The sequence below is a fragment of the Triticum dicoccoides genome, chromosome 5B (genome assembly GCF_002162155.2).
Source record: "Triticum dicoccoides isolate Atlit2015 ecotype Zavitan chromosome 5B, WEW_v2.0, whole genome shotgun sequence".
In the NCBI taxonomy this organism is placed as follows: Eukaryota; Viridiplantae; Streptophyta; class Magnoliopsida; order Poales; family Poaceae; genus Triticum; species Triticum dicoccoides.
Genome location: NC_041389.1, coordinates 491,375,183 through 491,402,544, shown reverse-complemented (window position 1 = coordinate 491,402,544; position 27,362 = coordinate 491,375,183). Strand labels below are relative to the sequence as shown.

At 45.8% G+C, this 27,362-nt stretch overlaps 2 protein-coding genes across 3 annotated transcripts; both read left to right on the top strand.

The window, feature by feature from the left end:
- The first annotated feature begins 1,743 nt into the window (after positions 1-1,743).
- On the top strand, positions 1,744-10,036 carry LOC119311084 (beta-glucosidase 31-like). Its single transcript, XM_037586712.1, has 13 exons — positions 1,744-1,960; positions 7,270-7,333; positions 7,431-7,489; positions 7,583-7,658; positions 7,773-7,844; positions 7,955-8,042; positions 8,148-8,406; positions 8,511-8,626; positions 8,714-8,934; positions 9,036-9,058; positions 9,174-9,288; positions 9,390-9,492; positions 9,596-10,036. Exons 1-13 carry the CDS (start codon positions 1,829-1,831, stop codon positions 9,810-9,812), a joined length of 1,545 nt encoding a protein of 514 aa, XP_037442609.1. The 5' UTR covers positions 1,744-1,828; the 3' UTR covers positions 9,813-10,036.
- A 986-nt stretch (positions 10,037-11,022) lies between these two features.
- On the top strand, positions 11,023-17,043 carry LOC119311082 (beta-glucosidase 31-like). Of its 2 annotated transcripts, none has more exons than XM_037586710.1 (13): positions 11,023-11,269; positions 14,233-14,296; positions 14,382-14,440; positions 14,526-14,601; positions 14,709-14,780; positions 14,890-14,977; positions 15,085-15,340; positions 15,437-15,552; positions 15,638-15,861; positions 15,971-15,996; positions 16,111-16,225; positions 16,327-16,429; positions 16,526-17,043. In XM_037586710.1, the coding sequence occupies exons 1-13, from the start codon at positions 11,126-11,128 to the stop codon at positions 16,740-16,742; spliced, it is 1,560 nt and encodes a 519-aa protein (XP_037442607.1). In that variant the 5' UTR covers positions 11,023-11,125; the 3' UTR covers positions 16,743-17,043. The 2 variants fall into 2 exon arrangements, with proteins under 2 accessions (XP_037442607.1, XP_037442608.1); XM_037586711.1 differs by lacking the exon at positions 11,023-11,269 and adding an exon at positions 12,628-14,075.
- The last annotated feature ends 10,319 nt before the right edge of the window (positions 17,044-27,362 follow it).

Sequence of the window (27,362 nt, the reverse complement as noted above, 5' to 3'; positions counted from 1 at the left end):
CCAGCTCCATCCCATCTGCACCCCTGGGCGACGGTCAGGTAGATCGAGTATGGCCAGGGCTTCATGGATCCACTTGAGCGCTTGCACTGGGGAGAAACCCTCCTGATCGTGGGTCCATTTGTTCCTCGAGGTCCATATTGCATGCATGATCGTGATAATCTGACAACGAGCCTCGTCAGAAAACATCTCATCGAGCACAATATCCCGTGCCCATGTTAGCGGATGCAGCCTCGGTAGATGGAGATCAAACCGATCCTTCGCCGCAACCCAAAATTGCTTGGCATGTGAGCATGAGACAAGTGCATGCATTAAGTCTTCATTCATGGCCTTGCAAAGATCGCAGCGGCCAAGTGGCTTAATGTGACGGCGCTGTAGAGTCATCTAATCTAGCAGGATGCCACGCAAAACCCTCCACCAGAAAACCCTAACCTTCGGCACCACCCGCAACTTCCAAAGTGCGGTCCATAACTGTTTTTTTGCTGATGAAGTGTCCGCCGTCGTCCCTTCCTCTAGAGAACTAAGCTCGTTCCGAGTCATGAGAGAGCGATACGCTGATTTTACAGTATAGTTGCCCGACTTTTTCAGGTCCTCGGGGAATTTTTGAAGTACTACTAGCATAGTATACTGTATATTCCAATAAATTCTCGCAGGAAGCCGTAGCCCGTAGATTGCTTTTAGAATTACTCTGTATATGTGAGTACGTGAAGAAGACTATTACGAGTTTGAGTTGGTAAATGCTTGAACTGAAACTGAAACCACACCTGTTGTCGACCAGCTGTCGCCACAAGGCCGGGCTCTCCCAGGGAAAAGAGTTAAAAAAGGAGATAGGCGGGCCCCACGTTCGTTCTAGAAGCGGACCAACCATGAGAAGATCCCCGTGGAGAAGAGAGCGTATGGACGGCACACTACAGTTACGTTCACCAATTTGATTTGAGTTGGTCCGGCCCTGTACTACGTCCTGTCTCGTTGCTTCGATGCCCATCTGGGTGTGTCTGGGACCGTCTTGAAGACACGCCGCCGCCACCCCGGCGGACGACAAAGACAGAACGAAACGCAAGCCACGTCGATCCTAGCTAACTCTGTGGACTGTGGGGGCTCCATCGCTGGCTAGAGTTGCACCGTACGTGGAGCGAGTTCGTAGGCTGACTAACATTGACATTCAGAAGATTTGACTTGTTTGGATCAACTGGTTTTTATAAATTTAATTAACACAATAGAGTGCACGGCGTCGCAGTCGGAGGCAACAGAGCGGGGCCGATCGGTGAGGTCCGACGTGGGCGGAAACGGTGGTGGTCGGTCGTGTCGACGCCGTGGTGGACGTCGTACCAGGGGAAGCTCTGCTCTGCTAACATCATCGGGCCGGAAAGGAAAGAAGCGGCCGTGTTTTTCCTACCTCTGGCCGACCATGCCGGGAGACGGACGTATGCCACACGTGCACACCGCTCGCGGCCATGCATGCCAAAGCTACGGTCGCATCCGCATCGCGCGCACGAGAGCGTCGTCGGCGCCCGCCAGATGGCGCCACGTGCCGCGCCCGGAGGGCCAAGTGTGTGCGTGAGTCCAGCTTCGCCTCCGCCTGGCTGGTTGCGCCCGCGGCGGGTGTGCGTCACGGACGACGTGGCCGCCGGGTTCGGACGTAAGCATAGGCCCGAGTGAGCACAGCGCAGCGCATGACCGAGATACTAGAAAGAAACCGGCTTATAAAACCTCGCGCGCCCGGCCGGGGCCTGCAGCCAGACCAGAGCCAACAAGAAGAGAGACGCCAGCATCACCAGCACAGCAGGAGCGAGACCGTGGACGGAGCTAGCACTAGCAGGCGGGGCAACCGATGATGGCGGCGCTCTCCTCCGTACTCCTCCTCCTGTTTGTCGCCGTTGCGACTCCGAAGGCGGCGGCGACGATCACCAGGCGCGACTTCCCCCCGGGGTTCATCTTCGGCACCGGCTCCTCCGCTTACCAGGTACTACTCGGCCCGCCTACCTATTGACTGTCACCGACTCGGCCCCTCCGCTGACGCCGGCCGGCCGGCGCGGCTACCCGCCATGCCGTCGCCGGTGGTTCGTGCCGTGCGTGCCTGCCTGGGGATTTCTCCTCCCCCTCGGTCAAAGCGGTTGAATAGGATCGCAGCTGGCAGCCAGACCAGCGCCAGTACCTTCTCCAGCCAACGTGTTCGTCACTATCCTAGCAACAGCTCTGCTCCCATCATCGATCAAACTGCACCACTCGGCCACACCATCCAATCATACACCGTCTTTCACTGAATCTCTGTCAGAAAAAACATGTTGAATGATCCTCTCACGAGTACGTTGCTTCAGAGATTCAGAGCAATACTGTAGTACTATCTTCGTTATCACTGCTCGTGCTCCAGTAGTCGCCGATCAATGTGCACCACTTAGTCGACCACACGTTCATAGACGGAACGGAAATGTTTCCTCTTGCCTTCCATGGAAAGTTATTGTCCTGGCCTTCCGTTTTCGTTCGTCTACCTCACACGAGTCAACCCACGAGACACCCTCGAAAAAAAAACTCCCACGAGACGTCCTTTTTATGCAAGCGAAATTGCTCTGCATACGATACTTTTTCGTCGGACAACTGTACGACCAGACAGTAAAACTTGATGCATGTTGTGGCCCACAAACTGAATTGTCTTGGGCTGTCTCTAATTAAAACTTGATGCATGTTGTGGCCCACAAACTGAATTGTCTTGGGCTATCTCTAATTAAAACTTGATGCATGTTATGGCCCACAAACTGAATTGTCTTGGGCTGTCTCTAATCGTATGAGTGTGGGATGAGAATTCATCGTACGTCTAGCAGGGTTGGGTTATGCAAGTGATGAATGGACTGAGCCATCCGACGGATGGGCCATGGCGCACGACAGTGCCGTTTCAAGAGCAATTTTTATTACGTACTGTACTCTACGATGCAACAGTTTATTACTCCCTACCTATGAAGCTCAAACCAGTATATTAGTAGCTTTTTGTTTCTGATGCCACCGGCTCCATGCTGCTGCAAATTCCCAAGTTGAAATAACCACCACCACTTGCAGCCGTGCTCTCCTCCCTCCCACAAGACTATGACCAGGAGCAACGCGTCCATTGGCTGGTCGCTGCGCTTATGCTTTTGTTTTTGACCAAGGCATGCTGCCCGGTTCCATATTATTTAGTCTTTACTACTTCTTTCTTCAGTTGGATGCCACCCATTGGGTCACTCCTGTGGTTGTTCTTTTCCCCCTTTCTCCATCAGGAAACACACAACACACACATAGTCGTACATGAGTAAAAAAAATTGAAAAGGGAACTCCCCGGTCTTTGCATCGGAATGATGCATACGGCCACATTTATAAATAAAATAGGTTTAACAAGGTCTTAAAGTCGTGAAACAAAATAAAGGCTACCTCACAGAGTCTCAACGCCAAAAATAAGAAGGCCATATAGCCACAACCGGCTGGCATAATAAAGATAGGAAAACTAATCACCTATCCTATTACATGACTGCCATCCAAACCGGTTGAAGATATCCCGCTACCATCTCTCACGGACAGATCCAGTAACCAAACACTCCCTGGCCTCCGTCTGAGTGAGTAAGGACCACATATGGATCAGCGTCGTAGCTCGGAATAAAACCTGTAAAAAATGAATAGTTGTTGTTCTGTTAAAAGCCAAATCATTTCTGCAATTTCAAATTACCCATAACAACGCACATACTCCTACACGAATGTGTCTAGCTGTATCAGACTCTATCCCATCAAGCCACGTTCCAAATAACGTACCGACCGAACTCGGAGGAGTAATGTTAAAGGCAATTTGCACGGTGCGCCACAAAATTCTCGCCAACGGGCACTCAAAGAAGAGGTGCTTAATGGTCTCGTCCCGATCACAGAAACTACACCTAGTAGATCCTGTCCAATTGCGCTTAACCAAGTTGTCCTTTATTAAAATGACTTGTTTATGTACAAACCACATAAACACTTTAATTTTCAAAGGAATTTTTACGTTCCAATCATGTTTGGAACTAGGAATGACACTCGAGTTAATAACATCGATGTACATCGACTTAACCGTGAATTGTCCAGACCTAGTAAGAGTCCAACACAACTGACCGGGCTGATGAGCTAGCTGAACCTCCATCAGTCTACTCATCAAATGAAGCCAAGCTTCCCATCTCTCACCAACAAGCATCCTCCGAAACTGAATATTAAGGGGAATGGACTGCATAATCGTTGCAACTAGTGCATCACGTCGCTGAACAATACGATACAGGGACGGATATTGGAGCGCCAATGGTGTATCACCAAGCCAAGTATCCTACCAGAAACGGGTATTGTTGCCATCACCGACTAAAAACTTTGTTCTATTAAAGAAGGCTGCCTTAACTCTCATAAGCCCCTTCCAGAACGGCGAATCAGTTGGTCTCACTGTCACCTGTGACAAAGTCTTGGACTGCAGATACTTGTTACGGAGAATCTGCGCCCATGTTGCGTCAGCCTCAACTGATAGCTTATATAGTCACTTACTGAGCAGGCATCTATTCTTGACCTCAAGATTCTCAATACCCAAACCCACTTGGTCCTTTGGTCTAAAAATGATATCCCACTTGGCGAGACGATATTTTTTCTTTAGTTCATCACTCTGCCAAAAAAATTTTGATCGAAAGAAGTCCAGCCTTTTCCTAACCCCAAGTGAAACTTCAAAGAAAGATAGTAGTAACATCGGCATACTCGTGAGCACCGAATTAATAAGAATCAACCGGTCTCCATAAGACATAAGTTTGCCCTTCCAGCAACTAAGTTTCTTCTCGAACCGATCTTCGATGCATTTCCACTCTCTGTTTGTTAGTTTACGATGATGAATGGGTATACCTAGGTAAGTAAAAGGTAAAGCCCCTAATTCACATCAAAATAATTGCCTATAAGCCTCTTGTTCCTCCTTGGCTCTACCAAAGCAAAACAACTCGCTTTTATGAAAGTTAATTTTTAATCCGGTCAATTGTTCAAATAAGCATAACACTAGCTTCGTATTTCTTGCTTTTGCCAAGTCATGCTCCATAAAGATGATTGTATCATTAGCGTACTGTAGAATGGACACACCCCATCAACTAGGTGGGGCACTAAACCACCCACCTAACCGGCCTCCTTTGCCCTACCTATGAGAATTGCCAACATGTCAACCACAATGTTGAACAAAATAGGGGACATTGGATCACCTTGCCTCAGGCCTTTGTGTGTCTGAAAATCATGACCTATATCGTCATTCACTTTAATTCCAACACTTCCTTTTTGCGTAAAGGATTCTACCTGGCGTCGCCAAGCTTCATCAAAACCCTTCATGCGTAAGGCCTGTTGAAGGAAGGGCCATTTGACTTTGTCGTACGCTTTCTCAAAATCCACTTTGAAAACAACCCCATCCAGCTTTTTCGTGTGGATTTCATGGAGCGTTTCATGAAGGACTGCAACCCCTTCAAGGATGTTCCTGTCCGGCATGAAAGCAGTTTGGGTAGGCTGCACCACAGCTTGTGCGATCTATGTGAGCCTATTAGTCCCGACCTTGGTGAAAATTTTGAAACTAACATTAAGAAGACAGATGGACCTGAATTGTTCAATTCTCACAGCCTCTGTTTTCTTAGGAAGAAGGGTTACCGTTCCAGAATTCAGCTGAAAAAGCTGAAGCTGCCCAGAGAAGAGATCATTGAACAAAGGCAACAGATCCCTTTTAATGATATGCCAGCATTTTTTATAAAACTCCGCTGGAAATCTATCGGGGCCCGGCGCCTTGTTATTTTTATTTGTGAAATGGCCTCAGACACCTCTTTCTCAAAGAAAGGAGCCGCAAGAATATCATTCTCCACCGCTGTGAGTTGAGGAACATCCTCAATCCTGGACTCATCCAGAGACACACAATTCTCTTCTGGAGGGCCAAACAACTGCTTGTAATACTCTGTAATGTACAGTTTTAGGTTTTCCTATCCTAAAATTGTTCCTTCATCTTGCTTAAGCTGAAAGATCCTCTTCTTTCTATGTTTATCATTAGCGATCATGTGAAAGAATTGAGTGTTTGCATCCCCTGGACTACTCGTCAGACCTTGGTCCGCAATGCCCACTTCAATTCCTCTTCTCGAAGAAGTTCTTTCAGCCTCATCTCCGCGTCAAGCTTGGCATGAAGCTCCGTGGCCGACAGCACCGTGGTTTCTGCTTTTACATCTAGGGACTGAATAAGGGAAAGGAGCCTTTCCTTTTCGACCTTATAAATCCCGCTAAGATGCTTAGCCCAACCACGCAGGAAACTCCTCAAATGCCTAATCTTATTCTACCAGCGCTGAAGCGCAGTCTTTCCTCCTGAATCCTTAGCCCACTCTGGCAACGAGATCAAGGACTAGTCTTGAGACTAAAGAGAGGCTAGAACTAGTCTTGAGACTAAAAAATTTTAGTCAGGGGAACCCTACTAAAATGTGGATTAGTCCTCTCTCCTCATTTAACTCCTCTCCTTTAACACATGCGAGTTCTGGATTGGAGGGTTTGGAGGATAATAAATGCTCATTAACTCCATTTTAGTCTATTTAGTATTTGTATCCAAGCATGGGTGAGGCTAGCAAGTTTTAGTCCCATTATTTTTAGTCATGGGACTAAAATGTATCCAAGCACCCTCTAAATAACCTTAAACACCTGCTTAAATTCAGGGTCCATCACTGACTTTGACATGCTTTTATTCCTACTGGTATAAACCCGTACGTACCAGTAACCACTTGCAAGCAAAGCAGGGCAGGGCGTTACAGCTCGCGCCCATTGCTTGGTCACCGATGCCTTCAGAAAACAACCTACCGTGCCACCGGGGTGTCGCCTTCTCGCCACTTCCTCTCGTCGATTTCACGTCACGTCACTGGGGGTGTTAATTTCTCCTCCTCCCTCTGACCGCTTCTTCTGCTTTGGCTGGAGCGGGAAAAAAAGTACTGTGCCTTTGATCGGCGAAAGCTGCAGATAGGTAGTGATGCTCCGCAGAATTGGAACCACTAAAACTCCTTTCGCGAAAAATAAAATAAATAGCCTGAAGCTCTTTAGGATATATGCTCACGCTTAGCCAGGAGTGCGCTGTCCGGGCTTGGGACCTGACAGTTCAGACAATGGTAAAAAACAAAGAAAAAGGATTGACAATGGTCAAAGTTACCTGCGTTCGCTAGCTCTTCACATTATGTTGTTGTTTAAATCTTCACATTATTCGTTGTATTGTATGGAATTAATACTTTGCTGACCTGAACATTCGGCTGATTTTTCCAGATCGAAGGTGCGGTCGCAGAGGACGGGAGAAAACCCAGCATCTGGGACACGTTCACACACTCAGGTTAGTTCTACTTTCCCCATGACCTGTGCGTCTGAATCTGCCATGCATTCTCCTATTGTTAATTATAAATATAACATGGAGTTTCTAACATTCGCAGGCCATTCCGTCGATGGATCAAATGCTGATGTGACTGCAGATCAGTACCATAAGTACAAGGTCAGTTTGTGAGACCAACTGATGTTAAATGGGTGACTTTTCCGACCAAGAACTCGGTGCTAATCTCGCAGCTGATTTTGTGTGTGACAACAGGAAGATGTTAAGCTTTTGAGCGACATGGGCGTCGACGCCTACAGATTTTCCATTGCCTGGCCTCGCCTTATTCCCGGTAAGGCCATACCGACAGTGGTAGTACAACCATTTCTCCTATACACCTGCTGAATAATCTGTTCCAGAAAAGTTGGCTAGTCACTTCACTGACTATTGTTTGCAATCCATGAAGATGGCCGTGGAGCTGTCAATCCAAAGGGACTGGAGTACTACAACAATCTTATCTATGAACTCCTGGCTCATGGTATTTAATCCTTGGCAGACTGAATCCTTCCTCGAAGAATAAAAATTCAAGGATTTTCAGATATCCAGTTGCACATGAGTAACACATGCATCTTTCTCTGCTTCGTGTAGGAATCCAGCCTCACGTCACGATATATCATTTCGACTTCCCTCAGGCTCTTCAAGACGAATACAACGGGATGCTTAGCCCCAAATTCATGTACTTTATTTTTACCCCACTAATCAACACCGCTACTACAAGTGCAACTCCATAAGAGAAGAAGAAGTAATTATTTATTTTTTGCTTTCTGTCACATGGTTGCAGAGATGATTACACGGCGTATGCAGAAGTGTGCTTCAAGAACTTTGGCGACAGGGTGAAGTACTGGAGCACTGTCAATGAGCCAAATATTGAGCCGATTGGCGGATATGACCAGGGTATCCTCCCACCGCGACGATGCTCATTCCCCTTCGGTGCCCTCAGTTGCGATAATGGCAACTCTACCACAGAGCCATACATAGTAGCACACCATCTTCTCCTTGCACATGCCTCAGCAGCGTCCCTGTATAAAGAGAAGTACCAGGTTAGGAACGATACCACCTTTTAGTCTTTCACAGAACCAACCTGTTCATTCAGGATTAGTCATTTTCACATGTGTAATATCCCCTTCTATTTCTTTATAATCAGGCCAAGCAGGGAGGAAATATTGGACTCACATTGCTCGGTTGGTGGTACGAGCCTGCAACACAAACACCTGAGGATATAGCAGCAGCTGAAAGGATGAACGACTTTCACATCGGATGGTCTGTTCTTCTCTAGGACTCAAGTTTCATAGAAGCAGCTATAATTTGTGTGTAACTACAACTAAAGATCATCTGAACATGGCACAGGTATATGCATCCGTTGGTGCATGGAGATTACCCCCCGGTGATGAAGAAGAATGTTGGGTCCAGGCTACCATCTTTCACCGACGAAGAACTGAAGAGGGTGCTCGGATCTTTCGATTTTGTCGGATTTAACCACTACATTGCGGTATATGTTAAGGCTGATCTTAGCAAGCTGGATGATGAGCTGAGAGATTACATGGGTGATGCAGCCGTGAAATATGACAGTAAGCAATCTAATAACCTAAGGTCATCATGTGTTATGTGCGACACTGTGCAATGAGAGAAATGGGATTAACCTAACTTTTCTGCAAATTTATTCTTGCAGTGCCATTTTTGAAGAAGAACCAGGTATTTGACGATACAATGCATTTCATCCCTAATCAATTCAGTTGGGAAATGAACTTTGTTCCCAACATAACTAAATCATATATATTTCTGTGTGGCTAAAATTAAACTGTAACAGCTCCTGTTTGGGTTGAAAAGCGATTTCATGACATCGACACCGTGGGCTCTGAAGAAAATGCTGGAGCATCTCCAGCTCAAATACAAGAACCCTATAGTCATGATCCATGAGAACGGTAAATTCTACTAAAACAGAACTTTCAGCTACCCTAAAACATCATGATCCCAAGGAATCATCAACCTGAAATATCATGTCTTCAATGTTCATATTCACCAGGAGCTGCTAGCATTGCGGATCCTTCTGCCGGAAACGCCCCCGACGACGAGTTCAGGTCGCAGTACCTGCAGGATTACATCGAGGCGACCCTCGAATCCAGCAGGTACCAACACATTCATCTTAGTACAAGAGTGACATGACACCTGAAACATATTGACACAGCTATCTGAGTATCTGACCATTCTCCTCTGTTGCTGGGTGATCAGGAACGGGTCGAACGTGCAGGGCTACTTCGTGTGGTCGTTTCTGGACGTGTTCGAGTATCTGTTTGGCTACCGCATGGGCTTCGGCCTCTATGGCGTCGACTTCAACTCCGAGGAGAGGACGAGGTACCAGAGGCACTCCGCCAAGTGGTTCGCCGGCTTCCTCCGTGGCGGTGAGCTCAGGCCGGTGGCTCTGCCCGGCCAGGCTTATTCGCAGTGATTTGGCACGCCTGAAGATTCTGTAGCCCACGGAGAGGAGGATGGACGATGAATAAGCCTGGGAAGATGGTTGGGTGTTGTTTTTGGATGGTAATTGAATTTTGCTTGGGCAGTAGGGTTTATATACAGGTCTCTGCTTCTTTGGATTCGATTGTTCCTAAATGTATATGTCTATGTTGATGTATATGCGAAAATATTAATATGCCAATATGCATGGGCTGTGAAGATGAACAAGGCACACACATGCTGTGCTGACCAAACAAAGAGCCTCCTGATGTTGTCAATATGCTGTATTGACCAAACAAACAATGTAGCGCCCCTCTCCTCTACTGCAAGCCAAACTTGGCAGGTCTGTTGTCACCATCATCTTGCCAGAAAGGGAAATGAGTTCGGTGCGGAAGAGAATGGAGCCCAACATTGGGACTCTCTGGGGCCGACCTGTAGGCCAGAGCCCAACATTGGGAGTGATTTACAACAGAAAGTGGATGTGGTTGAACTATACGAGAGGGCCAGATTCGTCGAACAAAAAAAAACTCGTTCCGGCGGTGTTGCTGAGTGGCGCTCCTCTTACAAATTAACACCGGTGCTCGCGCGGCGGTGGCCGAGGTGAGGGGGTGATGGCCGGCCTGGAGCTCAGGCAGGTTGTCGTTCGTGTGCAGGGCCAGGGCGAACGCACTCAAGGTGCTCGGGAAAATGCTGCTGCTGTATATATGTGGGTTTGAATGGAATGTCTCCGGTTTTGGAACCATGATGATGGGCTGCATCTCGACAAAAGAAAAAGATGGGGACCTGATGTCGGCTTCCTGTGAATTCGAGGGGCAAAAATATAATTTTTCCTTAATTAATCCAAAAGTAGCCGGACTTTTTCTGTCGAGTAAACAGCTGCACCGCTAGGCTTGGGAAGTCGCAGGAACAGTGGGTACGTAGATGGTTGTCGACGTGGGCGGGAACGGGAACGGTGCAGCCGACGTGGTGGGACAAAGAGAAGGGACAAAGCGGTCTCTCGCCTCCCGCTTGCGTTGCGTGTGCTTCCGTGATTCCGTCCACTGCAGCCGGTCCGGCGAGGTCAGGATCGGAAGCCAGATTCCTTTTCCCCGGCGGCCGACCATGACGCTGACGCAAGTCCTATGCCACACATACACGCGCACTCGCAGCCACGCCATTCCCAAGCTTCACAGCGGCCGCAGGGCACCGGGAACGGCATATAAAAAGAGACCATCGGTTCATCACCCACCCCACCACCACCGCCGAGGAAAACAGCGCGCAGTGGCCAGCGAATCGACAGAGCTTGCAACAGCTGCCTATATATAGGCGATGAGGACGGCGGGCCGGACGCCGGCGACGAGGGCGCTCTCCTGCGTCCTTTTCCTCCAACTCGCCGTCGCCTCTCAGGGGGCGATCACCAAGGGCGACTTCCCCCCGGGGTTCGTCTTCGGCATCGGCTCCTCCGCTTACCAGGTACGCACGGCACTGGCTCAGCTCACGCCGGCCAGTCCCGGCTACCCGCCTCGCCCTCGCCCTCGCCCTTGCTTGCATGGTACAGTAGTATATCAGTATATCGCCGGTGGTTCGTGCGTACGGATTATTTCTCCTGTCACAGCTGACTGCCACACCAGCATCTCCCTAATTAATTAAAACATACAGAGATATCATATACGAAATGACCTAAAATGTTCTCGATCAGGAAACAAAACGTACGTACAGAAAGCCACATCCTCTGTTGCTTTTGTTATACTCCCTCCGTTCGAAAATACTTGTCATCAAAACGGACAAAAAGAGTTATATCTAGAATTAAAATACATCTAGATACATTTCCTTTTATTCATTTTGATGACAAATATTTCCGGGCGGAGGGAGTACCAGTATCAAAGAGCAGTACCACTACTAGTATACTATTATTATCTTTGTGCTGGGCATGAAATTGCTGCCACGTATATACACCAACTTGTTGGTCGATACGTCTCCACGTTCATATATAGATAGTAGAAACAATATAAAAGATCTCCTTTTTACCTTCAAAGGAAATAGCACCAGAGAGATGGCATTTGCATACCGTGCGCTACGCTAATGTTGTTTTCCTCCTCCTGGCCTTCCCTTTTCCTTCACGAGCTCCTTCGCCTTTTTCTCGACGACATTTTTGGTCACAGGTGACGCGTCCTATCAACAAAGTGAACCCCCTCACCCCCCGCCAACTGCAATGAAAAGCTGTGCCGACAGCATTTTCGTCAAAAAAAAAACAATAAAGTGAACTGAGCCATCGATCAAACGGGTGGAACAGGGCGTGCGAGAAAGTAAGGGACATGGAATTTCCACGGCGAAAGAGCAGTTTTTCTTTTCTTTCCACGTGTTCTGGCCATGTTTTCCTAATCTAATCTTAAGCGAAGGAATAATGTGGCGATGCTGGATAGTTAGTGGCATGTATAATTGTGGCATATGGATACATATGCCCCATGACAAAAAGTAATTTGAAGCACCTACATTAATTTTTCCTCTCCAATGCAAGCTATCACTAGTGGGCCTCATTAAGAAATAAAAAATAAAGACTCTAGTACACATGCATCTCTACTTTTCACTTTAATCTTTTCAGCTTTTGTCATCGGACCACGTCTTTTCTCTTCAAGCACCCCCTCCTGGAGAGGATCCTGCTTTCTTATCCAAACCTACTTTACGTCATACCTACTTTACGTCATATCCGGATATGACGTAAAGTAGGTTCGGATAGGGAAGCGGGATCCTCTCCAGGAGGCGGGTGCTTGGATATGACGTAAAGTAGGTTCGGATAGGGAAGCGGGATCCTCTCCAGGAGGCGGGTGCTTGGATATGACGTAAAGTAGGTTCGGATAGGAAAGCGGGATCCTCTCCAGGAGGCGGGTGCTTGAAGAGAAAAAGTGTGGTCCGATGACAAAAGCTGAAAAGGTGGAGTGGAAAGTAGAGATGCATGTGTACTAGAGTATTTATTTTTTATTTTTTAATGAGGCCCACTAATGATAGCTTGCATTGTGAAGAAAAAACAAATGTAGATGCCTCAAATTACTTTTTGTCATGGGGCATATGTATTCATATGCCACCATTGTACATGCCTTAATGTTCCATTCCTGAGTATGTAGTATACTTGTACGTACTTGTGCTGAACTGTTGATGGCAACAGTGGACTGGTTCGACGTCCAAAAAAAGGCAAAACTGTGGACTAGTTCGAAACACGCAGCTGCTTAAATACAGGGTCCATCTCCGACCAGCACAAAAGTTCTTTCTAATGTTATTATATCCATATAAAACTCGATTCAAGTTAAGCAACCAATCACTGACAGCCTGTGCCTACGCTTCGTTTTACTGAGGATGACGTTTTCGTCCCATATAGTCTTCGTCTTCACAACAGAACCCAGATGCCGTTTTTTTCATGAAAGATCCAGCATTGCTGGCATTCATTGATAATAGCAGGAAGCAACGGAAAACAATAAGATGGTGAAGGTCCTAGGACCAAAGGATCCGAAGATCAAAAAACAAAAAGAAAAACAACAGCCCTAGTAGCTACAGTACAACACTCCTTACAAACCACACTAGGCAGCGCAGCTCCGACTCCGGCGGTGAAACTACCAAGGAAATTGGGCGGAGGTGGCGTCACGGAGGATCACCGAACGAACCACCTGTCACGTGTCATCGTATACCACCGGTTCCCCACCGCGGCTTCGACTTCACAGTAAACAGACAGTCGAGGCACTCCCACGGACACGCCGGAGAAGAAGAGCCGAGTACCACGGCCAGGGCCACGCCTCCGGCATTGTACACCGCCATCATCGTTGCCACAGAAGCCACCATACCCAGATGCCGTTTTAAAACCAGTTTCTTTCGTCCTTCATTTCGATGTCACCAGGTCAATTCCTCTTTTGGCCACTTCTTTCTGTTTTTGGCTGGAGCTAAACGGAGTATCTTAATCAGTGAAAACGGCAAATTGGCGGTGGTGTGATGCAGTAATGGTGATGGTAGGATTGGAACCGTAAATAGCCTGAAACTCTGAAGAATGCAGGGGAATAAATGGTGATCCATTTATGTTGTTAGGGATTAGGACCCGAGAGTCCAAAAAGGGGTCAAAACTAAGAAAATGGGTCCAAACTATAACTCGGCGTTTGCTCTTGAGACTGCCGGTTTTAGAGAGAATGCTCAAAATTTGGACCTCAAGGAGTATTATTGATAGAGAGAATGGTCGAAATTAACTGCCTTTGCCCTTAGGACTCTGCTGTTTGAATCATCAGAATTCGGACGACAGGTAAAACAAAAATCAGGGTTTGTATAAAATACTCCCTCCGTCCCATAATATAAGAGCGTTTTTGACACAATTGTAGTGTAAAAAACACTCTTATATTATGGGACAGAGGGAGTAGTTTGTTGTACGTACCGGCCTGAACATTCGGCTGATTTTCCAGATTGAAGGCGCAGTTGCAGAGGACGGAAGAAAACCCAGCATCTGGGACACGTTCACACACTCAGGTTAATTTCACCCACACACTGTCAGCCTGAATCTGCCACACATTATCGCATTGTGAATTATAACATGGAGTTTTAACATGCACAGGCTACTCTGCTGATGGAGCCACTGCTGATGTGACTGCAGATCAGTATCATAAGTACAAGGTTAGTTTGTGAGACTAACTGATGTTATACAGAAGAATTTTCAGACCAAGGATTCGGTGCTAAACTTACTATGATAAACCACCAGGAAGACGTAAAGCTTTTGAGCGAGATGGGCGTCGATGCGTACAGATTTTCCATTGCCTGGCCTAGGCTTATTCCTGGTAAGGCCATACCGACAGTATTAGTAAAAGCACTACATATATTGAATAATGTGTTTCAGAAAAGTTAAGAATGGCACTGAACTGACTTCTGTTTGCAATCCATGAAGATGGCCGAGGAGCTGTCAATCCAAAGGGACTGGAGTACTACAACAACCTTATCAATGAACTCCTTAGTCATGGTACTTGATCCTTGGCATACTGAATCCTTCATTTACGAAAGAAATTACAAGATCTCCAAATGTCCAGCTGTGCAGAGATAAATCGTGCATCTTCCTCTGTTTCATGTAGGAATTCAGCCTCACGTAACAATATATCATTTCGACTTCCCTCAGGCTCTTCAAGATGAATACCGTGGGATGCTTAGTCGTAAATTCATGTACTTATCTTCTTGCCCTACTATTCAATGTCATCAGTGCAAGTGCAATTTCACAAGGGAAGGAAAAATAATGGTTCTTTTTACCTTTTTTTGTCACATGGTTGCAGAGATGACTACACAGCATATGCAGATGTGTGCTTCAAGAACTTTGGCGACAGGGTGAAATACTGGAGCACCGTGAACGAGCCAAACATTGAGCCCATTGGCGGATACGATGTAGGATTCTTTCCACCACGGCGATGCTCCTCCCCCTTCGGTATCAGTTGCGACGATGGCAACTCTACCACTGAGCCCTACATAGTAGCTCACCATCTTCTGCTTGCACATGCCTCAGCAGCGTCCCTGTATGAAGGGAAGTACCAGGTTAGGAACAATGCCACCTTTTACAGAACCAACATGTTCATTTGAGATTAGCCATTCTCGCATGTGCAATATTCCTTCTTATTTCTTGTTAATCAGGCCAAGCAAGGAGGAAAAATTGGACTCACATTGCTCGGCTGGTGGTACGAGCCTGCGACACAAACACCTGAGGACATAGCAGCAGCTGCAAGGATGAATGACTTCCACATTGGATGGCATGTTCTTCTACATTTCAAGATTAACAAGGAAAGCTAGAATGTGTATGTAACTACAGCTAAAGATCTTGTGATCATGACACAGGTATATGCATCCATTGGTGCATGGAGACTACCCCCCATTGATGAGGAAGAATGTTGGGTCCAGGCTACCATCTTTCACCGCCGAAGAGCTAAAGAGAGTTCGTGGGTCTTTTGATTTTGTCGGATTTAACCACTACGGTGCCGCTTATGTGAAGGCTGATCTTAGCAAGCTGGATCAGAAGCTGAGAGATTACATGGGTGATGCAGCCGTGAAATATGACACCAGTAAGAATATTATTAATAAGACTGAAGTCCTGTCATGTGTTATACTATGTGCCACAATGCAATGAGAGAAATGGATTAACCTAACTCTTCTGCAAATGTATTCTTGCAGCGCCATTTTTGAACTCGAACAACCAGGTATTTGATGATACAACTCATTTAATCTCTAATCAATTTAGTTGGGAAATGAACTTTGTTCCCAATAAACTAAATCATTTTTATGTCTGTGTGGCTAAAATTAAACTGTAACAGCTCCTGTTTGGGTTGAAAAGCGGTTTCATGTCATCGACACCGTGGGCTCTGAAGAAAATGCTGGGGCATCTGCAGCTCAAATACAAGAACCCTGTAGTCATGATCCATGAGAACGGTAAATTCTATTAAAACAGAACTTTCAGCTACCGTAAAACATCATGATCCCAAGGAATCATCGACCTGCAATATCATGTCTTCAATGTTCATATTTACCAGGAGCTGCTAGCATTGCGGAGCCTTCTGCTGGGAACGCCCCCGACGACAAGTTCAGGTCGCAGTACCTGCAGGATTACATCGAGGCGACCCTCGAATCCAGCAGGTACCAACACATTCATCTCAGTCAAGAGTGACATGACACCTGAAACAAATTGACACAGTTATCTCACCATTCTCCTCTCTTCTGATGGATTATCAGGAACGGGTCGAACGTGCAGGGCTACTTCGTGTGGTCATTTTTGGACGTGTTCGAGTATCTGTTCGGCTATCGCATGGGCTTTGGCCTCTATGGCGTCGACTTCAACTCCGAGGAGAGGACGAGGTACCAGAGGCACTCCGCCAAGTGGTTCGCCGGCTTCCTCCGTGGAGGCGAACTCCGGCCGGTGGCTCTGCCTGGGAAGGCCTATTCCCAGTGATCTTGACATACTACTTCACGCTTCCCACGAAGAGGACGGACGACGAATAAGCCTGGGAGGATGGTTGGGTGTTGTTTTTGGATGGAAATTGAATTTTGCTTGGGCAGTAGGGTTTATATGTAGGCCAAGTGGCTATATATATATATATATGCGGAAAATATTAATATGTATTTAGACATTTAGTCAATAGTTCAAGATCGAAATCACGTACCTGCATTTAAATAGCACCTGCAAATGCTGCAGAATCTCAAATTCCATTTCAATAGTATATACATGCATGGGCTGTGAAGATGAACACACACACATGTTGTGCTGACAAAAAAAGAGAGCCTGATATTGTCATTATGCTCTACTGCAAGCAAAACTTGGCAGGCCTGATGATGTTGGCCGTGGTGCAGCTAACACCTGCGGCCAGTGGGTGCTGGCCGTCGTTGATGTGCAGGGCGAGCGCACTCAAGCAGTGTCGAGAAAATGCTGCTGCTGTATTAGAGGGGAGGAGGGGAGAAAGAAAACATGTGACACGTCGGTGGTTTTCCCTTGTTTTTTTGGTTTTGGACGAAATGTCTCTAGTTTCGAAACATGATTGGACTAAAAGCCAACAAAAGAAAAAGATGAGAAGCAGGTGTCAGACTTCTGGTAAATTAAAGGTTAATCACAAATTCATAAACGGAATCAATATCATTAGGTGCATCATGGAACTAATTTTTTTTCATATAGTATATCATTGTTATTGTAGTTGTTTATATTTTTTTTCATATAACTGTCGGACTTCATGAAATTTGACTTGGGACAAATCTAAGAAGCAGAGAGGGCACCTTTTCTTAGGCATGATTATCCCGTAATATAAATGGGTTGCCCTAATTTGAAATGTAATTAGTAGGTCACCTCCTAATTTGCATGATCCTAATTTCCCAGGCAAAAAGTAGTGTACAAGGTGGGACTCGAACTCTCAACCTTAGCAAGCTAAGACCTCTAAACTAACCAGGCTAACCAACCAGCCAAGCAATTAGTTGTGTATATTGCATTTCTTTTTTATGGTATAATATTTATAGTTTGCTTTGAATCTTTCTTGCATGTTATAGTTTGAGACACCCTCTGTAGTTATCATGTCAGTTTGAGATACCCTTTGTAGTTATCATGTCGTTCATGTATAGTTACCATGTTTTCTCTTTGTTAAAATTATCATGTGAAAAAGGCATTCAAATACACCCCAGTAAATTTTGTGTAAATAGCATGGTAAGATACATACTATGGACCTGATAACTTAGCTATAAACACGTGGTAACTTTGACCCATAAGGATAAAAGTTGTTGAAAACTTATCCCCGATAACTTCTATGTCAATAGCATGGTAATGTTTCACACCACATACCTGATAACTCACGCACAAACACTCGTGATTATGTTTTTTACCCGATGAAATTTTTTTTAAACATACCTTGTAACTTATGCGTCAATGGCATTGATACCGAAGGGTCAGAAGGTAGAATTGTCCATAACTTTTTGTGTGAATAGCATGATAATATAGGATCCCGGACCTGATAACTTAGATATAAACACCACAATAACTTTGACCCGTGGAAAAAAGTTGTTGAAAATATATCACCGATAACTTTTTGTGTAAAAGCATGATAAGATACGCTCTTAGACCAGATAACTTAGGTACAAATACCACGATAACTTTTGACCTATGGAAAAGTATTATTGAAAACATACTCTGTAAATAAAATACAGGCTCTCGGGCCTGATAACTTATGTACAAACACCATGATAACTTTACCCATGAAAAAAGTTGTTGAAAATATACTTCGGTAAGAATGTGTGTAAATTACATGGTAATATACACACAATAGAGCTGATACCTTACTTAGCTCAGGCATGATAACTTTTGACCCAGAAGAAAAAGTCGTCGGAACATGCCAACATGGGATCTTGTTTCGAAGGTCTCGCCATGGCGGATTTTTTTGTGAAAATGGATTTTGAACCGAACAGACCGTTTGAGTTACAAAACATTTTGGAATTTCGAAATAAAGTGAATCTATGATGACATTAGTTTTTCTGCACTTTAAGTGCATTTGCATGTGGGAAGAAATTTGAAAGAAATCATTTTTATGCGTGGAATTTTTATATGTAAACATCGTGGTAACTTATGCACCATAGACGTGATAACTTGCATACCCGAGATGTGATAACTTTTTACTCGGAAAGAAGTCGTCGGAACATATCAACATGGGATCTTGTTTCGAAGATCTCGTCGAGACGGTTCTTTTATGTGAAAACATTTTTTCAATCGGACCGACGGTTTGGGCTACAAAACATTTTGCATTTTGAATTTATTTAGAATCTTTGCTGATGTCATCATTTCTGTTTTATATGCATGCATGCACGCAGACTTGAAAATGAATTAGGAATTGGCTCATACACCACGCTCGCTCCTATTACTTTCTGAAATCGTGCGGATGTGTTGCAATCCTCCGGACGTATGAAAGTTAGTCAAGTCCTTGCAAATATAGTAGCCTGGATCCGGGATTACCTTCTTCTTTTTCCATCGAAAAGTACAGCTGCACCATAAGGCGTCGCAGTGGCAGCAAAAGTGGGTCCATGGTTGTCGACGTGGGCGGGAGCGGGGAACAGTGCAGCCGACGTGGTGGGGCCCGCCCTGACTTTTCCAGTCCTCGAGAAGGGACAAAGCGATTTTTGTCCAAAAGGACCCCCTGCCGAACGCTATTGACAAAAAAGACTACCTACGGATAAAAATGTCAAAAAAGACCCCCCACCAGTGGCGGCAGGCGCGGCAGGTGACACGTGTCACCTGCCGCCACACCAGGAGGCGGCGGGCCCGGCCGCCACGACAGGAGGCGGCCGCACGCGGTATAACAGATTCGGCACAGTGCAACGGAACGGGTGAGGCCAGGTGGGCCACGCCGCCACTGGCTGAGGCGGCCGCTGCTGCCCATGCCGCGCCCAGGCCGCAGCAGCATCTTCACGGGAAGCGAGGCGCGGGCCCGGCCGCCACCGGGTGAGGCGGCAGCGCGCATGCGGCCCGACAGCCCTGACGGCGCTGATTTCTACGGCGCTGATTTCTATGACAGCGACCTGACGGCGCTAATTTGGACGGCTGCAGCGCGTGATTTCCGCAGATGCTTTGTAAATTGGAATCTGATTCCCGCAGCCTGCGTGATTTCCGCTTCTTGCCGACACCCGAGAGCGGTGTAGTTGCTGCGTGTGATAAGACAACGCAATGCTGGAATCCGAGGCTGCGGTAGCTGAGTGTACCTCGTTCTGCCGACAATACAGTGCTCCTCCTCTTTATATACGCACAACCGCGGCTGCGCATACACTCTCTCGAATATCTCTCCTTGTCTTCACTGCCTCTCTACTCTGTCTAAGTCTAGAAGAATACACAGAGGGAAATACTTGGTAGCTACTTTCACTCGTGATTTTGGCCGATTTAGAGTTGGTTTTCGAAGATGGTGAAGTTGAAGAAAAGATACATTAAGGTAAGATCTATCCATTTTTGTTGGTTTTGTTTGCATGCATGATGTTTTAGTTCTGTTTGATTAGTTCCTAAGTGTGTACTCTATGTTGTTTTAGGCATTATTTCAGCACTTGGAGGAGTCATTTGGAGTTTCTGGAGTAGGATTTGCCGTGCTAAGTGAAGTACGAAGGGGGAGATCAAGGTATGAGCTTTGCAATACATGGATTTTTTTGTGATGCACGGTGGTAATTAGTTAGTCATTTAGCTCGTCATTAGCTATGTGATGCTAGTGCTTAGAGGTTCAGAAAAAATTCAAACGATGGATACAACATTTAAACTATTTTTTTGATAAGAGTAGGTTGAAGATGTTGTATCAATGTTAGTTGCATACATTTGTATTGACATGCGAGAAGCTCTTAATACGGTAATTAAGAAAAAATTACACTGTAATTGTTCATTGCATGTGGTATGATATTTCATGTGGTATGTTTATTAATAAGTCTATGGTTAGGAAATCGTAGGTCTACTTTGTTATGTCACAATAATCTAAATTTTATATGTTAAGATTAGGTGGTAATGTACTTAATGATAAATGTAATTAGGTAAAATAATTCATCTTAGTAGCAAACAAGGAGGAGATGACGTGATTGAAGAAATTGTGTTACCATCTTCGCTATCCCTTTTGAGATGATGACCACATACATGCAAGTGTTATTTTCATACTTTTGATAGCAGAAAGAAAAATTCGTGTGTAATATTGATGTTCATGTGATAATAGGTTGACTCTGTTCATATTTTACTGGTGACGGATATTTATTCGAACTATTTGGACGCTTAATTGCATTTGCAAGCATATCCATATTGGACCTAAGGTATAAAATGACGCCGTAATTTTGTTAATATTTTTTATATTGATGTACTGTCATGCCGCTGCAAATATTATTATTTGTAAATAAATGAAATTTATCGTATGATATGGAAAACATTATATCATGCCGGAAGATATTAGATATTTTACTCATATGATATTTAAATGTTATTATCGTAATATTATGTTTAGTGGTTGTTTGGATAGCGAGTACTTACCCTCAGTTTTGTCGTAACCTGTTGTAAGGAAATTATGTAGAAAACCATATTTTACGAAAAGTCGTTTTTCCAGAAGCTAAGTTTTTGCATGTTACGAGAACTATTTTAGGATATTTTTGGGGTAGTTAGAGAAAAGCAAACAGAGTTTTAGTTTGTTACGCTCATAGACAAATTTGAGAAAAATAGATCTTTAAATACCCGTTAACCAAACAACACCTTAAAGTCTAAGCAAATGATTCTAAAAACAAACCGAATATTTATAACGAAAATACGGTTATTATTTTAGTCATAAGATATGTAAATGTTGTCATCGTTACTAAATGTTCAGTTACTAATTATTTGAAATGTAAACATGTATGTTGGTTAGGTACTATGGAAAATTTAGTAGTGTACTATGGGAACGTCTTACGCGACGGTCCATGCGGGGTGGATATGTCCTTCTGTGAGTCGACTACAGTAGTGGTGAGAGACATGGTCAACGTGGGTTACGCAGCTGTTAGAAGGTGCATCCGAGCGGTGTTTGGCCCAGTGATGCAGGAAAAAAAATGACAATGGAGGCCTTCATCGTTGACGGAGGAAATGATGGGACAGTTGCCCGTTGGGGTTTGCGGCCTGTCACAGGTAATCGGTCGTGGGGGTCGTACATAAGGTTTGCAAGCAATCCCAATAACTCAATGTATGGTCAGCCGATGGTGTATGTGGAGTTCATTTCAGTCACTGATGTTGCCGGATGCAGTAGCAGGGGTGGTGAGGTCGAGTTGGCCATCACATCAGCCCCTAGCATCGGCCCATCGGAACCGACGGGCGGCCAGCCTGTGTATGACACAGGATATTGGTCGGCGGCCGTTGACATGAGCGAACACGTGGAGGGATTGCCGGAGGCGCTAGATGATGATGATCATTCTTCTGCGTCTTCGGAGTCAAGCGGAGAAGAAGATGTTCCTCCTCAGAGGGGGGTCGCGGCGGCACTGCAACCTGGGTTTTTACAGGATATGAGCATCACCAACGAATTTCACTCTGCTTCTGGCCTAGGAGCGGGAAGCCTGGAGGTTGGGCAAGTTTTCCCAGATAAGAAGTCTGCTTACCAGGCAATGGGTAGCTATGCAATCGGCATCCACCGCCAGCATAGAGTGAAGCAGTCTGATAAAAAAGAGTTAAAGGTCATATGCATCCACACCGCGAAAGGTTGCCGCGGAAGAGTTCTCGCTAGACTGAAGCCTGGGGTATGTCAGTCATGGCATATCACAAAAATAGTGGAGCATACCTGTGAGCAAACTGGGACTCTTTCAGATCACTGCAATGTGACAGCAAAATTTGTGGCACAGACGATGGAAACAATTGTGCAGGGAAGTCTCAACATTAGTGTTAGGGCTCTGCAAAAAGATGCAGAGGATCTAATTGGATTCCCTGTTAGCTACAGCAAGGCTAGGCATGCGAAGGAAAATATATTCAAGAACTTGTATGGTACCTATGAGGAGGCATATTCTTATGCCCCTAGAATGCTTCATCAAATAGCAAGTGCTAATAGGGGGACTCAAGTTTGGCGGAGAGAACGTCCAAACCCAATGAACCCGAGTGAGCTAATCCTGGACCGCTTATTCTGGGCATTCGCCCAGACTATACAAGCCTTCAGGCACTGTCGCCCGGTATTATCTGTTGATGGTACCTTTCTCACTGGAAAGTACAAGGGCACACTATTGGTGGCGATTGCAGTGGATGCAAATAATCAGCTTCTTCCTATTGCATATGCATTGGTCGAGAGCGAGAACAAAGATAGCTGGTTGTGGTTCCTGAGCTGCGTGAAGATTGGTGTCGTGAAAGAGCGTAAAGTTGTTTGCATCATTTCTGATCGCAACACTGGATTATTAAGCGCTCTTGAAATAATTAAGGCGTCGGAAGAAGAGTGGGGCTGGCCCGATCTAGAGGGAAGGTGGTGCATGAGGCATTTGGCAGCAAACTTTTACTCCAAATTCAAAAACAAGGATTGGTTCAAGTTATTCAAGAGGATGTGCATGCAAAAAACTGTAGCCAAAATGAATGCGATATGGGCAGGTATCAATGGTGAGATCGACCGCGCGGCCTTGCCGCAGAGAGAAGACCGGAGGGGTCGTAGGACGGCCATAAATTTGAGCCAGTGGATCACCGAGAATTGCCCTCATTTGGAGAAGTGGGCACAAGCTCACGACACCGGGGCTCGGTATGGAATAATGACCAGCAACATGTCAGAGGTGTACAATGGTGTTCTTAAAGGGGTGCGAGCACTGCCTATCACAGCCCTAATTGAAGAAACTTGGAACCGGACCCTGTCATACTTTGCAGACAGGGTCACCGTCGCCAAAGCACAAGTTAAATTGAACAAGCCATGGTCCGAGAAGATGCAAAGACATCTGGACGAGAAAGCAAAAAAGTCCCAAAGTCATGGCTGCAGGAAAGTGGACGCACTTAGGAATAAGTGGGAGGTCAATGTGCGAGCCAAGTACGTTAAGGGTCACCACAGAGGATCAAAAAAGCAAGCTGTCACCCTTGGCTCAACCTCCTGTGAGTGCACTTGTAACAAGCCCAAGCTTGAGGGCTACCCTTGCAGTCATGTGCTCCGGGCGGCTGCTGTTCAAAAAATCAGCGTCGAGCTATACATATCGCCGTACTTTAACATGTACAATCTGTACAACACTTGGAACGGTGAGTTCTGGGCTTGGGGCATTGATATGAACTACAAAATGTTGTGGCCAGATGGGCCGAAATGGGTTCCGAACACCGACTTGATGAGAACCGCAAAGGGACGACGTCAGTCTAGGCGTCATCGCAATGACATGGACCATAGCCAGATGGGAGAACCAAGGCGATGCCGCGTTTGCAGGTGTCCTGGACATTCACGCAAAGACTGCCCGTATCGAGCCAACAACAACGCATGATGTTGATATATATGTACTCGCCATGTCTATTTATATTTGTACTCGTTATGTGTACTTATATTGAATTTAAATTCATTCTCTTTGTATTATTGTACTCCTGATGTTAACTTCAGATAATTAATGTAAATTGTATCTCTTTGTATTTTTTAAGTTAATTTAGATTTGCATTTGTATTTCTGTCTTCCTCGTAATTTATATTTGTATGTTTGTGTGCAGGTTATGGGTGAAGTGCCAGTGCTTTTGCAGGGGCCCCATGACGCCGGGCACCGTTGCCACCTATTTTTGAAACCAAATACTAAGCATGATTATCGGCCTTTCAGACTTCGAACCATAAAGAAAACATGGCCAATACACAATCATTTCCTTGCTCACCTTGACGCTTATGGACTATAAGGTTTTGCTAGGCTCACATCATGCGACGACCAAGTATGTTCGGACCCATCCCTTTTGACATCCCTCGTTGACCGGTGGAGACCTGAAACCCACACCTTTCACTTTCGTTTTGGGGAGCTTGCACCTACACTGAAAGATGTTTCTATGATCACTGCTCTACCAATTAGAGGTGAGCCGGTAGTCTCTCCACGAGTGTCTCCATCTTGGGCATTAGATATAGCAGCCCGTCTTGGGATGGAAATGCCAGAATCACAACGTTCTGGTAACCCTCGGGGCATCCCACTCGTCTGGCTTCGTGATAACTTTCTTAATTTATCTAGCTTCGCCAATGAGGAGACGAGAAAAAGACATCTGTTTGCATATTTGTTGTGGCTCCTCGGGAATCTATTTCCAAATTCACATGGGGACGTTGTTGTCCCTGGTCTCATCTACATTGCAGAGAATATGGTAGATGAACCTTTACCCGAGCAGCCAAAATACAGCTTCGGTTCTGCCATGCTATCTCATACATACAGAGGCTTGTGTGATGCCACGCAAAAAACCTCTTTCGCACAAAAAGCTCCATTACTTTGTGTCGCCTATGAGTTTCTACAGTTGTGGTCCTGGGAATACCTCCCTGTAGGACGACCTCGTATAGTACAACCCATATACCCATATGACTTTGGCGAGGGTGCTAGCGCAACTATGGCCACCAGGTGGACAAAGGCACGGAAACGTTGGTCTCCAGATATTGCGAAAAATTGTTACCCTATGTACCACCAGCAGTTTGAGATACTTGATGAGGCAGAAGTCACATGGAACCCGTGGACTCAGGACCAGCTAAAAATGGTCTTTGATGCTCGACACTTCACACCAGGCATGTTGACCGATAGTGCATTCTGGCTGACTCGCTGCAACTTATTGTTCCTGTGGTGTGTTGAACCTTACAACCCAGAGCGTGTAATGAGACAGTTCGGTCTCTATCAAGAAATTCCACCACCTTTTCCCAGACGTATCGATGAGGAAACACATAAGTAAGATGTGACATCCCTAAATAGTTAGTGTCATTTTTAATTTACTAAACTCACACTTTGTTACATAATTTGCAGGCTAACCAATATGGGCAGGGGTTGGAGTTTATACGATTGGAGGGAAGAGAACAGTGAATGGGTACACAAGTGGACAAATGAAGCGCTAGCAGATATAGTGCGTCAACTTAGGTATATTTTATGTACATTATTTTTTTACGATGATCATACGATGCGTGAAGATGCTTTGCTTTCATCACAACGGTTTATGTAATTATTTAATTTTACAGGCCGTACGATGGAAGTACAGATCAAGCGTACAAGCAGTGGTACTGCATGGACACACGTGCTAGCCTGGCCAGTCAGCCAGCTACTATACCAACACATCTCACACAAGAGGAGCAGGCGCGGAGACATGTTGAGCTGCATGCAGCTTACTATCGTGACCACCTGGTAATCACTTGTAACTTTTTTAGGTCCATCATTTCATAATCATTGGAACTAAATAACATCCAAATATTGTTCAGCTTGAAAATGTCAACGAAGTAGGGCAGATGGCTACGGATAGCATGGCGGCCCAGGGCCCATATCGCAAGACATTCCAGAAACTTTTGCAACAATTCGTGGCAAAGAAGTTCAGATGCGGTAGAGGCGACGACGTTGCCACTGGAGCATACATGCCGGTAGCGAGGTCAGCCAGACCGAGTGCGGCACCGTCGTCCAGACCGAGCGAGGCGCGTACGAGCCATGAGCAATGGGGGGAGGGTCCGAGTACTAGAACGACATTGCCACGACATGACTCATCTCTGCCACTGCATCGCTCTTCTTCGATGCAGCTTCGTCAGGGGCAAACATCTCAGGACCATGGCACGGGCTTGGATTCGATGCCCGAGCAGTTTCTTTCCCCTAACCCATATGCGTACACAGGATATGATGCATACACCCAAGGTGAGGGATCTCAGCCGTTTCTCTCCACGCGAGGGATCCACATGCCCGAGGAGACTCGTGTATCAGATTTAAACCAGCACCAAGTACAATGGCCAGACAGTATAGGAGAGGGATATGCTCAGGTAGTCATGTTTACATTTCAATGCATTTACAATGATATCATATATTATCCTCTAACAGTTTGTTTAAAATGTTTCTATGTGCAGGACACACCTGATGTTAATTGGGGCGATGAGAACACCCAACGCGGCGTCAACACAGGCCTCCGAGGAGCATCACATGATCATGGCGTCAACACAGGCCTCCGGGGAGCATCACATGATCTTGGCGACACGGTTACATCATTAGTTACAGAGTTCTTCGGAGGGGATGTTATTGGCCCATCTTTTATCCCCCCGGAGTCACAACCATACGCCTACAATTACGCTTCAGGTTCGCAACAAGGATTCGCGACTCCACCACCTACGCAGGACTCGCAGACACATGAAGCCGAAGTGGAGTACGGCCGCGGTCTTCGTGTGACCCGGCCACCTAATCGCTTGTCATCTTCCGGTCGTAAGGAAAGGCCAGGTGGTCGTCGTTAAGTAGGGTGATTCATCTATGCACGTGTGCGACCCATTGTATCTATATATGTGTGTATCAGACTTTTCGATTTGAACATCTATGTTTGCTGAAATAAAAATGCACCAGTCAACGCTTTCCCCTCAATATTTTCAGGCAACGCTTTCCCCTCAATATTTTCCCGCCAACGCTTTCCCTCCATATGTTCCGCCACCCGTTTCCCGCCAACCCCTTCC

Excerpts from the sequence above, each read along its gene's own strand:
- LOC119311084 (XM_037586712.1), top strand. The coding sequence starts at position 1,829 with ATGATGGCGGCGCTCTCCTCCGTACTCCTCCTCCTGTTTGTCGCCGTT. Across the intron at positions 7,659-7,772 it reads CTGGCCTCGCCTTATTCCCG|ATGGCCGTGGAGCTGTCAAT; the intron begins GTAAGGCCATAC and ends CAATCCATGAAG. Across the intron at positions 8,627-8,713 it reads AACGACTTTCACATCGGATG|GTATATGCATCCGTTGGTGC; the intron begins GTCTGTTCTTCT and ends AACATGGCACAG.
- LOC119311082 (XM_037586710.1), top strand. The coding sequence starts at position 11,126 with ATGAGGACGGCGGGCCGGACGCCGGCGACGAGGGCGCTCTCCTGCGTC. Across the intron at positions 11,270-14,232 it reads TCGGCTCCTCCGCTTACCAG|ATTGAAGGCGCAGTTGCAGA; the intron begins GTACGCACGGCA and ends CTGATTTTCCAG. Across the intron at positions 14,978-15,084 it reads ATGCTTAGTCGTAAATTCAT|AGATGACTACACAGCATATG; the intron begins GTACTTATCTTC and ends ACATGGTTGCAG.